Source organism: Pantherophis guttatus, chromosome 7 (assembly GCF_059756535.1).
Source record: "Pantherophis guttatus breed Tessera chromosome 7, ASM5975653v1, whole genome shotgun sequence".
NCBI lineage: Eukaryota > Metazoa > Chordata > Lepidosauria > Squamata > Colubridae > Pantherophis > Pantherophis guttatus.
Window position 1 is genome coordinate 23885179 of NC_142069.1, and position 14961 is coordinate 23900139.

A 14961-nucleotide genomic window follows, 5' to 3' on the forward strand; every position below is an offset into this window, starting at 1 on the left:
CATGTTTTCTTTCTTTTTTTTTTTTTTTTTTGTGTGAGTCTACACTATTCCAGCCAATTGGTGCTCATCTGCTGACCCCTAAGGATCGTATCATTTCTCTTTCTTCTCTGTACATAATTTCTACTTGTTATACATCTGTAGAGCTTCTCAGTCGTCCAGGTCATGGTTGTTCCAAAGGTGCTTTTTCAGGAGACAACTGGACTTTCTTGTTTTTTTCTTTTGAAGACGTTTCGTTTCTCATCCAAGAAGCTTCTTCAGCTCTGACAGGATAGTGGGGAATGGAAGGATTTATATTCCTTGCAGACAGCTGCTCATTGTATCCTTTTAGAGGGTCGTTGAAGCACTTGGTAGTTTATCTGTGTCCTCATATAAACTGAGGAGTGCTCCTGATCCTGTAGTCTGCAATTATTATTATTTTTGGAACGCCATTCCTACTCCCACACCATTCAAAGGGTGTTCATCCCAAATTGTATAGCCAAAAGTCTATAGCTTTGTGGAAGTAGGAATGGATTTCCAGGGGATATAGGAACCACATGACCCTAAGGACACAGATAAACCACCAAGTGCTTCAACGAGCGACGTGGCGCTCCCATGTAACACCTCTCCTGCGCGAGCTGCACTGGGTCCCGGGTGCGCTTTAAGGTGTTGGTTCTCATCTTTAAAGCGCTCCATGGCTTAGGGCCAGGGTACCTACGAGACCGCCTGCTGCTACGGATAACCTCCCACCGGCCAATACGCTCTCACAGAGAGGGCTTCTTCAGGGTGCCGTCGGTCAAGCAATGTTGGCTGGCGGCCCCCAGGGGGAGAGCCTTCTCTGTGGGGGCACCTGCCCGGTGGAATGAGCTACCTCCTGGAATACGACTGATCCCGGACCTCCGGACCTTCCGTAAGGCCCTGAAGACTTATTTATTCCAGCAAGCCGGCCTAGCCTAAATGGTTTTTAATGGGATTTTTAAATTTTATAGACTTAGGGTTTTAAATTGGGTGGCCGATTGATTGTGGCTGCCCCAGCTCTGTGGAACCAGTTACCTCCTGAGGTCCGGACCATCCCCACCCTATTGGCCTTCTGAAAAGCGGTGAAGACCTGGCTTTTCCGGAGGCCTGGGGCAGTTGATCTCGCTCTTGCGATCCGGCGAGATCCGGCCATGAATGATTGTGAATGAGTTTTAATGTTTTTAATGTTTTTAATTTTTTAATGTTTTTTATAATGATTTTAAATGCATTGTGAGCTGCCCTGAGTCCTTCGGGAGAAGGGCGGTATAGAAATAAAATTATTTATTTTATTTTTATTTTACAGTTACTATATAGGTTGCCTTCAATATTTTGAGAAAAGGTTTTGATTAAGAGACTGTGTGGTCTTAGTAGACTGTATGATTTGCCCAAATGATTCTTGCTATCCATGCTCAAATATTGCAAAGCCATTAATAATATTAGGGCAAATAAAGGCAATCATGTGCAAACAGTTTGGATGATTGCATAATGGAATATGCCAGAAATAAAACCAGTCAAGGATTTCTTGGTATTTAAGGTTTCATGAAAAAATGAATCGGGGTAGTAATGCCAAGAACTGATACTGGGCTTGCCAAGTGCTTTTTAAACTAACATTTGCCAACATGACATTAAACAATGCAGAGACAACATGTGCATTCACACACACGCGCGCGCGCACACACACACAAACACACAGACAGAGACAAAGACAGAGACTATAGTTAAGCATGCCAGCGTTAAATAATTCTTCCTTTTCCCTTTCTTTTCATTAAAACATTGATAAAATACCAGAAGCTATTGTAATGACTTGTCTAAAATAAAAGGGCAAATGAATTTTGGCTGTAAAACTTCTAATTTTCATTCCCTCACAAAGGCAGAACATGAAGATTTATCTGTCTGAAATGTTGCTTGGGACCAAGACTCCAGTTCAAGCCATTTTTCGATAAGTCATTACCTCTGTTGCGGCAGTGCTAATTTCACTAAATTCTTGTCCAAAGGAGATGTGGCTGAGTTCAGTTTTATCTCCTTCAGATGTTGTCTTCTGCTGTGGCCAGCTGGTGAGAATTAGATGAGTCTTCCGTATTCTCTGAAAGCTAGTGACTTCCAGATATTTGGTCATGCTGGTTAGAGACCACGAGAGATGTAATCAAATATTTCTGGATCATGCCAGTTGGGGGAAATAGAACCAGGTTGCCAGAAAATCATTTTAAGTAATTGGCTGAATGGACACCATTTAGATCAGTGTTTCTCAACCTTGGAAGCTTGAAGATGGGTGGACTTCAACTCCCAGAATCCCCCAGCAGCGCTGGCTGGGGGATTCTGGGAGTTGAAGTCCACCCATCTTCAAGCTTCCAAGGTTGAGAAACACTGATTTAGATGGTATATATGAATGGTTGAAGGATATACATTCATTCTACATATAGTATAGGCATAACATGCTAATTCTTGTTAATTTTAGATGTACTTTAGTTCTAAGCCATGATTATTAGACTCACACAATATATTAAAGTAAAATCAAATCAACTACATTGTTTAGTATCTTGTGTGATCTAGACAACTGGCTATTTATGAGAATGAAAAAGAAATGAGCTATTAATGCTTCTATTGTGCATATGTGTAAGCAACTGAGCATATAGGAATTACATATATAGGAATAACCTTAACCAGAAATATTGCATAATCGTTTCCTATACAGAGCTTGCTCCAGAAAGACTGTATTCACCAGAATCCTTGGATTAGAACTTCTTAACCTTTCTTCAATAATGAATGACTTATTCTTACAAGTTTGCCTAATTGGTTACATTCTTGTCTTCTGCGTGAAGTTTGATACTTTCATGCCCTTAGTCTACTGGGACTATTATATACCGATTCACAATATGATTGCCACACATAAAAACAAAATGTCACATGTAATTGGAGCAGCCAGATATTTGCTTTTAGCTTTAGCATTCTTTAGGATTTTGCTCCTGTTGATGGATAAGATTGTTGTTGTTAGTTGCGAAGTCATGTCCGACCCATCGCAACCCCATGGACAACATTCCTCCAGGCCTTCCTGTCCTCTACCATCCTCTGGAGTCCATTTAAGTTCATGCCTACTGCTTCAGTGACTCCATCCAGGCACCTCATTCTCTGTTGTCCCCTTCTTTTTTTGCCCTCAATTGTTCCCAGCATTAGGCTCTTCTCCAGGGAGTCCTTCCTTCTCATTAGGTGGCCAAAGTATTTGAGTTTCATCTTCAGGATCTGGCCCTCTAAAGAGCAGCCAGGGTTGATCTCCTCTATGACTGACCAGTTCGATCGCCTTGCAGTCCAAGGGACTCGCGGGAGTCTTCTCCAGCATCATAATTCAAAGGCCTCAATCCTTTGGTGCTCAGCCTTCCTTATGGTCCAACTTTCACAGCCATACATTGCAACTGGGAAAACCATAGCTTGACTATACACACTTTTGTTGACAGGGTGATGTCTCTGCTTTTTAGTATGCTGTGTAGATTTGTCATAGTTTTCCTCCCCAGGAGCAAGTGCCTTTTAATTTCTTGGCTGTAGTCCCCATCTGGGGGAGCCCAGGAAAATAAAATCTGGATAAGATTAAGTGACTCCAATTGTGTGATCTGCTTTGGTTTGCCAGTCTTCTCCAACCTGATGACTTTCAGATATGTTGGACTTCATCTCCCATAGCCCACTAACAATGTGTGTTGGTCGTGGTGGTTTAGGCTTAATGGAGCCAAAGTCAAACACATTTGGAAGGTGTGAGGTTCAGAACACTGAGAACTTTTAGCCTTTGAATGTTATGCTGGAGGCCTTATTCCTAAAATCAGCTATGATCATAACAGAGAAACAGACAGAGGGAGTGATATTGTAGGGATTAGTCTAAGCACCTGATAGAGGAAATCTTCTCAGAGTTGCATTCTGATAGGAGAAAGTTCCCACAGAGGTATCACCATGCCCTATTATATTTTGAAAGTGTTTGACCCTTGAGGAAAGGGATAGAATTCTTGATCCTGGTTAATCCAGCCATTTGTCTGTAATACTTATTCCCTGTCTACTTTGATAAGACTTCCTGGGAGATGGCCTGAGGTTGGATCTGTGGCATGGTGAAATCCAATTTTTTTTTACTACTGGTTCTGTGGGCATGGCTTGGTGGGCGTGGCAGGGGAAGGATACTGCATAATCTCCATTCCCACCCTACTCCAGGGAAGGATACTGCAAAATCCCCATTCCCACCCCACTCTGGGGCCAGCCAGAGGTGGTATTTGACGGTTCTCCAAACTACTCAAAATTTCCGCTACCGGTTCTCCAGAACCTGTCAGAACCTGCTGGATTTCACCCCTGATCTGTGGTAAATGCTTCTTTGAGTGAGGAGATGATTTTGTTTGCCTTTAAGGAGATAGTGATGTGCCACCCCTTGAAGAAATCATCACAGGGGCAAACAGTTCTGCCCAATTTTGTCCAATCTTTCCTTTCTGAAGAAAGTTATTGAGAGTATGGTTGGAGTTTCATTGGAAAAAAGAAACAGATTATCTGGATGCTTAACAGTCTGGTTTCACACCAGGACATAGTACAGATAACTTTGTTTACACTTGTCAGTGACCTCTGGCATAGCCAGGATGGAGGTGATGTAACTGTCCTGGTTTTTCTTGATCTCTCATTGGCTTTTAATACCATTGAAAGCACCAATCAAGCTATTCTCCTGGACTGACTGTGGGAATTAAGAATGGGAGGCATGTCTTCCTTGCTTTGTGACCAGATCCAGTTCATTTTGACAGAAGGGAGGAAGGTTGAGGGCCATGACATGTGGTGTATCGAGCATTGGCACTTTTGCTCCCTCCTGTTTAATATGTGAATGAAGCCACTAGGTGAGGCCATCTGATGACATTGGGTCATATATCATCAGACTGATGATACCCAGTTCTAGAGCTCAAGCCCTTATTGACCAAGTCTGCTGTCAAGCCAGGATCTGAAAGAAGCAAGCGTGCTTAAACTCAACCCCAAATGACCAAATTACTTTGTGTTCCTGGTTCTTCTGGTACCATGGCATGTCCCCAGAAAAACATGTGTGCACAATTTAGGGGTCCTCAAGGTTCTGCTCTCCTGTGGCCAAGAGAGTCTTATCTCGTATTCATTTAGTATGCCAATTGCCCCTTTCCTGAACCAGATGTCTCTTCTCACAATCACTCATGCCTTAGTTATCTTTTGTGTGAAGGGTTATAATGGACTTTACATGTGGATGTTATTGAAGCTGCAGCTGGCACAGCATTTCTGATAATTTTGAATAGACCCCTCCATGCTGTCTTCTAAACAGACTTGAAGCCCTGGATTTTTAACCTGGATCCCATGTTGGGCAAAATATGTCACCTCCTAAAAAAACTCTTTGGGACAACCATGACCTGGATAACTGAGAATCTCCATAGAATATGTGTCCTAAATGCCATTGTGTTTATATTGGCATATGTTGCTTTCCTGGTCATGTCTTTTTATTGTAAGTTTTTTGTTGTGAGTTAGGTGGCTTTATAAATTTAAACTATAAATAAATAAAACCAAAATTTTATTTAATTGAATATGCAGTTTAATTTATATTTTAGAAGATCAGTTTCCATGTTTTAAATAATTTGCCCCTACTGCTTTATTAAATATTCTGGGATTTGCCTGCCTAACATTTCCCTCTACTCTTAGACTTAACATCTTCATATTGATAAACCCCACTAATATTTCTAGTATTAGACTCCATTAAACAAGAAACAGTTTTAGTTAATTTATCTTAGTTAATTGTAAAATATTAAGGCCTACAAAATTGCCTATTGCTGGTGTGTGAAGAAATTGTGAAATGCATCAATTATTTTGGAAATATGCATGCACTCTTTTGAAATATTATATATAATGACATTCTGTTTAATATAAAGCAAGGATTTTTATTTTTATTTATAAGTAAATCCTCAAACGTATCCATGTAAATTTGCCTCCCACAATGCAGTGGCTAAGTTCACATGCGATACTAAGTCATAGTGTTTTCAATAACTATGTTTTTCATAACACTAAGCCCTAAAAATTGGTTCCAAACAATTCATACTATGGCTTAGTGTACTGTGTGAACCAAACCAAGGGAAGTATCTGTTTCTAAAATATTGGAATCTATATATAAATATATAAAATATTGGACACTTAATTAATTAAAAATGGAATTGAGAAAGATTCTGGGTGACAAAGCAAGAATGAAATCAAAGACGAATTTCATGCATAGCCTGTGAAGAAATACACAAAAGGACAAAATGTAATAGCTTCATATTAATACTTTCTATGACCTTGAAGAGACAGGGACAGATACCTTCATAAATGTAACATATTTGGATATCACAAAAGTATGAAGATGAGTTAGTGACAAGAAAAGCAGTAATCAAATGACATCATGGATGGACACAAACAGCGCCTAGTGCTGAATATTAAAGAAGTAAAAACCTATCCAATTCTTTTAAGAAATTTCGTCTTCTAAAGCATGTGTGTGTTAGATCATTCTTTTCACCCAGTGCCAAGTTTTCTGGTTTTTCATTCTTAATGCAAAGCAATGCCTCAGAAGATTTGCTTTAAACATAACAGTTGACTATTGTTAGTGGAAAAATGCATTCCATTTTGTGGCAGTCAAAAGCTCTAGGTAGTTTTTAGATTTATGGATGTTGAGTGAATAAACCAAGTATTCAATAATTTGGCTGTGACTCATTTCCCAGAGGAACATTGTTCTGGTTTTTATTAGCAAGTGTGGATTAGGTTGAAATTTTTCCATTGGTTTTCTTAGATGGAGGAAGTCCTCACAGACAGGGTCAGTGTCATAATTTTCTTTGAATTAATGACATGAATTAAGTGTTTCCTTTATAATTTCAAATACTGTTTTTTCTGGAAATGGATGGAAAGATATTACCTTTAGAAAGTCCAAAATATATAACCGGTCACACTGTTATTAGAGTCAACTAAAATGTCATAAGAGGGTGAGCAGAGTTTCAAGTTTTCCAGAATATCTTGCAAGGCAAGCTCTTACAAAAACTAGCATGGGAAAAAATGAAAGAAGTAAAAAACTAGGGCAGATAAGGTCTTCAGTTCAAAGACAGTCTAAAGACCAAAACTGTAGTCTGAATGCAGTAATGATAGGTATTAATAATTGTCAATGTATGCACTGAAGAACAAAAAAAAATTGTTGTTCAATTGCTAAGTTGTGTGCAACTCCTTGCAACCCTGTGGATCACAGCATATCAGCCCTCCCTGTCCTCCACTCTCTCTTGGGGTCTGCCCAAACCCATGTCCATTATGTCGATGACAATGTCTAACCCAGGGTAGGCAACCTTAAACCTCAAAGAGCCACAAAGGTCCTAACCAGAAGCCCCCCGTTCATTTCTGGAACCGACTGGAAGTCCAGTTCTCCCACCATGGAGTTTCCTCCTAGCACGGTGTCCTTTTTCCTCTGCCGACTGGAAGTCTGGTTCCCCCACCATAGAGTCTCCTCCTAGCGCACTGTCCTTTTTCGTCTACCTGTCCTAACCGAAAGCCCTATCAATTGTGGAGCCGACCGGTGACAAAGAGCCACAGCAGAGGGATGAAAGAGCCACATGCGGCTCCAGAGCCACGGGTTGCGGACCCCTGATCTAACCATTTCATCCTTCTCCTTTTGCCTTCAATTTTTTTCCAACATCAGGGTCTTTTCCAATCATTTGGTGGCCAAGTATTTGAACTTTAGCTTCAGTATCTGTCCTTCCAAAGAACAGTCAGGGTTGATTTCCATTAAGATTGACTGAGTTGATCTCCCTGCAGTCCAACAGACTCTCAAGAGTTTTTTTACAGCACCACAATTCAAAAGCAACAATTCTTTGATGCTCAGTCTAACTTTCACAGCCATAACTTTGGGAAAGCCATAACTTTGACTATATGGGCCTTTGTTGGCAAGGTGATGTCTCTGCTTTTTAATATGCTGTCTAGTTTTGCCATCGCTTTCATCCCAAGGAGCAGGGGTCTTTTAATTTCATGGCTGCAGTTGCTGTCTGCAGTCTGAAAACACAAATGCTTTCAATCTGTCTCCTGCTTCTCATTATCATTGAGTAGCATCATAATCCTATATCCTTGAAATCTGCGAAGTATATTAGATAAAACTTCAAGCCAAGTTACATTGTCTTACATAAAGGTAAAGTGATTCTTTCTCAAGCTAAGCTTGACTCCTAGTGTAGGGGTCCCCAATCCCTGGGCTGTGACCCAGTGATGGGATTCCAAATCTTTTCCTACCGGTTCTGTGAGAGCACATTTTGTGCTTTACCTGCGTGCACAGCACTCAAAGACCGCCTTCAGTGTCAGCGCTGGTGAGCTGAGCTGTTGTTTATCTCAGCTGAGGCGTGGCAATCCACTCTGCCATGCGAATCAGCTGAGCTAAAAAACAAGGGAATATAGGACAGGGAACGGCGGGGGGCGGGAGGGCAGGGCCAGCTAAAGGTGGTATTTGCCGGTTCTCCGAACTACTCAAACTTTCCGCTATTAGTTCGCCCAAACTGGTCTGAACCAGCTGAATACCACCTCTGCTATGGCTACTATGGGCGGCCACTTGCTCTCCCTTAGCATGAGTGGCGTGTGTGTGCTGGCTGCTCACACAAATGGAGCTGGTGAGCTTGCGCGTGCCCACCTACCACTCACAGAGAACTATCCCCTCTTCCCCCACTGCCAAGCCACCAAGCCAGAAAGGTTGGGGACACTCTCCTAGTGAGAGTATGGATACATCTATGAAATTTTCTGGATTACAAGAAGTGGTTCTTCTGAGATTGTTCGGTTTCAGTCTACCAACACTGTGAATTCCTGATAGTGTTTCATCCAAGTAATAAGCAGGTGTGGCCCTGCTTAGTCCTAATCAGCTAAGGTTCCTAGGTATTGTCATCAGATGATCTTAGTAGTAATTAAAACTATTTCACTTCAGTATCTTTTACTTCAGTTAGAAAATTTTCCTAATGCTGCTGTTAGCCCATGAAACCAGCAACCTTTCTTTTTTTTTTACCTTAAAATCACTTAGAGATCTACTACAAGAATCCCATCTACTCCTAAAACTTTGTTTTACTCATAAGAAGGATGCTACGAACAGAGAATCTGCTACTGATTTTTTTCCCCCTGAATTAGTGGCACATTTCCTCCCTCCCGCCCCCCAGAAAAAAAGTTCTCCAATCTGGGCTCAGAGAAGACTTTGAGGATTTATAAATAAAGAGAACCATGATTCATGAAAGCTTATGAAATAATATATTTTACCCTTTAAGGTAGCACAGAACTTTATTGTTCTCTAATGAGTAGTGAACTTTTCAAACCTCACATTTCTCTCTAGCTAAGGTCAAAATGTGAGCTGAAGAATTTCTGATTTCTCATGTACCAGCCAGTCCTTCCTGCCCACCCAGATTCTGTATTTTTTTTTCTCTTTTCCAAGTTTGATAAGTGGTGGTAATGACCCATATGAAAAGACTTTTCACAGCCTAGGGTAATCCATTAAATGTTGCATAAGAAGCTCAAATGTACATAGGAAATGAAATTCTTCTAAGACCTATTGAAATTGAGGTATAATCATAAAAAAAAATAATAAAAGGGAAGAGAAAAAAATAGCACTTCTCTGTTTTCTCTATTATCCCATTATTGTTCCCAATATTTTACATGCAAAGAGGGAAGAAGGTTCATTTGGGGCATATAGGAGATCTATGGGAGAGTGTTGAGAACAGGGAGAATCAGAGGGAAGGAAACTAAGTTTTCCTGCTTGTTGGGGTTTTTCAGAAAAAGATGTTGTACATCCTTTAATGTTAAGCAGCATATGGGGTAGAAGTGATAAGGATATCTTTTCCCCTCACTTTGTTTCAGGTTTCTTGTTACCTAACTTCTTTTGAATGCTGTTTTCTTTAGAAACAGTAGAAAAAATGAATTCTTTGGCTGTTCGCTAGCATTGTACAATTCCTGGGTCAAGTGTGATGCATAAATTAGAGGTTGACAGCATTATTATTGTGGAAGGTTTTTTTTTGTCTTTTACAAAAACGAAATGCCAAAGTCTTGTCTTAAATACCTGCAATTCCTTTTTAACCGAGACATAGGTTTTCACGTGATTTTCCAGCTGTTTGGATCCAAAGGACCATTACACTCTTCACAGAGATTTCTATTGGTTGCCAAGCATCTCATTGTGAACTTGGAAAGCCACAATTTCCCCCTGCCATGGAATTTAGGCTACTAAGCAGCTTGCTTTAACAGCAGATGATGGAATGCTCTACAAAGAGAAACAACCTGGAAACATTTTATGCTATTTGGCAACCAGTTCAAGATTACTTGACTCAGTGAAATATGACTTAGTCTTTATCACCTAGCTGTTCCTGGCCAGTTCTTTCTTCTGTTTTTTTTCCCATCTATCTCTGCTTCCTACAGCTTATTGTGTATGTGAATTCTTTCCCCCCCCCCAAGCAATGGGCATGCATATTGCTTTTTCTTTTGGTCAAATATTGGTTTATACAGTATATAAATCAAGATCTACTGTGGCACTGTAGATAATAGATTGATGTGTGCAATTGGAGGTCCCTGGCTCAACTGTTGGAATATAGGATCATAAGAAGTTGCTTTATATGGACAATGATTCCTATACTGCATTATAGTAGCTATAATATATTAGTTTGGTTTTGCTGGATTGGGAATTTTGGGAGTTGAAATCTAGATGTCTTAAAATCCCCAAGTTTGAGAAACATGACATAACCCCTGGCTCTGTGGAAGAGACTCCAGGAACTCCCTTGGAAGCAAAGACAGAGAGACCTATCAACACACACACAAACACACACACACACACACACACACACACACACAATCTGGGCTGTCATCCCACTTTAGGTGCATGTAACCTGCCATTGTCCATGAGGAAAGAGCATGAGGGCCCTGAAGTAGAATAAACTGTTTTCATTATGAATGCTATATTGACTCAACATACACAATGCTTGAATGTCAAGTCGTTGAATATCATCATCAAATCCTTGAAGACATGGAGGCCTTATTTGTGCAGAATGTGAAGGCATGAGTCACACTGAGCCTCTTTTCTCAGTATACTGAAACCAGGAGGAATTCAGAATCCTTCACTCGCATTCTCAATTTATTATAGTTTATTCAGCAGTAGCTATGAGTCAAGTAGGACTTCCAGGTCATATAGCTACTTCTTCAACAAGAGGGCCACCCCATCAAGAGGCACATTGGAATGAGATGAGAATCTTTAGGAGGAAATGGCAACACGAAGGCCCTTCCCCTCGTCCAAAACTTTGAAATTATTTTAGTTTCAAACGTTTCAAATATTTATGTATAGTTTTTAAAGCTTTTATGTGTTATTTGAATACCACCCAGAGTTATTCTGTATGGGAGAGGGACAGTTTCTAAATGTGACATAAATTAAAATAAATAGTGTTGTTTTAAGATTTACAGATTACAGATTAACAGAGTTGGAAGGGACCTTGTCGGTCATCTAGTCCAGGAGTCTCCAACCTTGGCAACTTTAAGCCTGGTGGACTTCAATTCCCAGAATTCCCCAGCCAGCTAGCTGGCTGCGGAATTCTGGGAGTTGAAGTCCACCAGGCTTAAAGTTGCCAAGATTGGAGACCCCTGATCTAGTCCAACCTCCTGCCCAAGCAGGAGATCCTACACCATTTCTTAATTGCAGACTGTTTTATTATGTCCAGTTCTTATAGCCTACACACACACACACACACACAAACAAAAAAGACACCCACAGCATCAGCATAAAGATTAAGAGCTGAGGTGGCGCAGTGGTTAGGGTGCAGTATTGCAGCTACTTCAGCTGACTGCTAGTTCAGCAGATCAACGGATCAAATCTCACCAGCTCAAGGTTGACTCAGCCTTCCATCCTTCCGAGGTGGGTAAAATGAGGACCCAGATTGTTGGGGGCAATATGCTATTTAGTATACTGTCTTTGGTGTAAGCCGCCCAGAGTCCTCGGAGAGTGGGCGGCATAGAAATATGAATAATAAAATAAATAAATAAATAAAATAAGTGATGATATAAGTGATGGGTATCATCAGGTTATTGTTGGTACAAGGCCAAGTTGATGGATGACCTCTGACAACAGGTTAATATAGCTGTTAAACAAAGTGATGAAAGGAGGCGAGAACTATCCTATATAAAAAGGTGCTCAATGCCCAAATGTAAACATCTTCCAAGGGGAAATATTAATCACGGATGTCCAATAAAGAGGAGCTGAAAGTCATTGTGATCATCACAAGTTTTATTAAGGTTACAGGAGTAAACATGTTCCCTGTATCGGGCAACAGGTAAACATGTTCTGTTCTTACCATAGCATGACTATGCCAAGGGGCTGGTTTATAAAGTTTTTGTAACCATTCACAAAACAAATTATGTGAGAAGCTAGTTTAGTAAAATGTTATTCCTGTGAACTCTTCAGTAACTCTGAACCTGAAATTATCTCAGTGTGCATTTTAAGCTCTTAATTCATAATTTCAATTAAATAATTTTTTTACCAAAGAGTTGGATAGTAAAATCAAGACTTCTTATACACAAGCATGAAACGTTCCATTACATGACATTCCTTCTTAATTCACGAAGTCACATTCATACGAAACTGTTGAAGCAAAATTATTCTCCAGCCTTGTTCTCCAAATATCTTGAAGTCAAAGCAATACCAAAGATTGTTCAACACAGTATGTATCTCTTGGTAGTTGCTTTATGTTACCATTTCCTACCTCCTGCACTTCCCACTTGAATGACAATTCACATAACCACAAATACCAGATGTTGGAAGAGAGTTGTAATAAAGATATAACACCCAGTTTTTAATTTGCTTAAAAGAGAAATTGTGCAAGACTAAACCATTTCCAGATGCAGAATCATGTACCAGAGGAAGTTGATAGGGTGGAAGAGAGGTGAAATCGGTAAGTATAGCAAGAGGAAAAGAAAAAGAATAGTTAGAAAGTATAATAATCTTCAAAACACGTTTTTTTTTAAAGTGAGGAGTGAGTAGAAGATGTTAAACCCACACAAACTAATGTACATTTTTTGACCTATAAACTAGGATTTGAGAAAAGCGTATTATTATGTACATATACTATTATTTGATAAATACCATACAGACATGCACATACCTTCTTCCACATACACATCAGTGGTGGGTTTCAACCAGTGTTACAACCGGTTTGCTTTATGCACAAACGCACACGCGCAAGCGCATTGCATTTCAGAAACGCTGAGGCACGGCAATCCGCTCTGCTATGCCTATCAGCTGGGCTAAAAACGAATGAATATAGGTAGGTATAGTGCAGGGGCTGATGGTCGGAATGAACCGGTTCACTCTCAGCTCACCATCACCGCTACTGGTTCGCCCGAACTGGGGTCAACTGATAGAAACCTACCACTGATACACATGGGTGTGGAAACACTGTAGAAAGCATAGGAATTGGTAGCTGATGTGGATGACCCCAAAATTTACATTCCCCAGAAAAACAACTGGAAAAATGGACCAGAAAAAGGATCAATGGATGGTTAAACTTACTGAAATAAAAGCCTCTTTCTCCACAGACAAATTGAAGAGCATCGACCAACTCAGCACCACAAAGAGTTTCTTGGCCCGCAGCACCAACAGACGAGCTGGTTAATGTGAGCAAACACAGGCCAAAGTAGAAAAAATTAATGGATGTTGCAGTGAGCATCTTCACCTGTGAATGAAGTAAAAACAAAACTATGTCAGTGTTTTTTTAGACAATCCCAATAAACAAGGTGCTGATTTAAGTGGAACCAAATTGATTGCTTTATTGGCACAGAGGCCCATTCAGAAAGAATTATTACATATTGAGGAAAATTCTGATCAAATGACCATGAACCTTGTCGAGCTAATATCTATGGGCAATTTCAAATTTCTATTTCTGATAGTTCTTTATTTTTAAACAGATTTGACTGGGCAGCCCTTGACACTTCATTCAAATAGATCCTGGACAATATTTCAAACAGACAACTCTATAAACTAGGATACAGGGCTACTCCCAGGCGGGAAACCCAGTTTTCTATTTCTTTCTGACCTCTGAGAATTGTTTGTTGTTTCATTTCATGCCTTTTCTCTGAGATATATCCTCATCCGCTTCAAATTTGATTGAAGTAAAATCTGAAGCACACTCAGGAAGATACAAGCATTTTGAGCAAAATAGACCAAGAAAACATCTCATTTCCAGATAAATCTTTTGCTTTTTGTGCATTTTTAAAAATCAGATACATATGTACATTAGTGTATTTTGTATGTTGGTGTGGCAGTTGATTTCTATCCTGCATTCTTTCTTTTTCTTAAAGAAATCTATGGGTCATTGTGTTGGCATCCAGAGCCATCTCCCATGTCTTAAAGTATTTATTTATTTATTTATTTATTTATTTATTTATTTATTTATTTATTTATTTATTTATTTATCAATGAGTACAAGGAAACAAGTAACAGTATAGACATAGACATGGACGCATGAAAAAAAATTGGCACAAATAAAAGGAAATAAATAAGCAAAACATAGCCATAAACACATAAAATGAGTACATATAAACGGGGACAGTTGGACAGGGATGGTAGGCACGCTGGTGCGCTTATGCATGCTCATTTAGGGACCTCTTAAGAAACATGAAAGGTCCATGGTAGACAGTTTATGGTGAAAGGTATGGGTATTAGAGAGTCTAACAACAGGATCAGGTGGAGTGTTCCAGACATTTACTACTCTATTGCAGAAGTCATATTTCCTACAATCAAGATTAGAGTGAATTACATTGAGTTTGAATCTATTGGTAGTCCTTGTGTTATTGATGTTGAAATTAAAGTACTCATTTATAGGTAGGATGTTTTGATAAATAATCTTATGAATTTAGGTCAGAACGTAGATGGCCTAGTTCAAGGCTATCGAGGCCTAAAATTTCAAGCCTGGTAGTATAGGGTATTTTATTTCGAGCAGAAGATTTGAG

General features: G+C 39.8%; 1 protein-coding gene across 4 annotated transcripts in view; it reads right to left on the reverse strand.

Moving 5' to 3' along the window:
• IGF1 (insulin like growth factor 1) overlaps positions 1 to 14961 on the reverse strand; it is a 66889-nt gene that overhangs the window by 45420 nt on the left and 6508 nt on the right. For all 4 annotated transcript variants that reach the window (XM_087873789.1, XM_034403031.3, XM_034403030.3 and 1 more), the window contains exon 2: positions 13523 to 13685. In XM_087873789.1, coding sequence (XP_087729915.1) covers positions 13523 to 13679 — 157 coding nt within the window. In that variant the 5' untranslated portion in view covers positions 13680 to 13685. The remainder of the gene's footprint in view (positions 1 to 13522; positions 13686 to 14961) is intronic.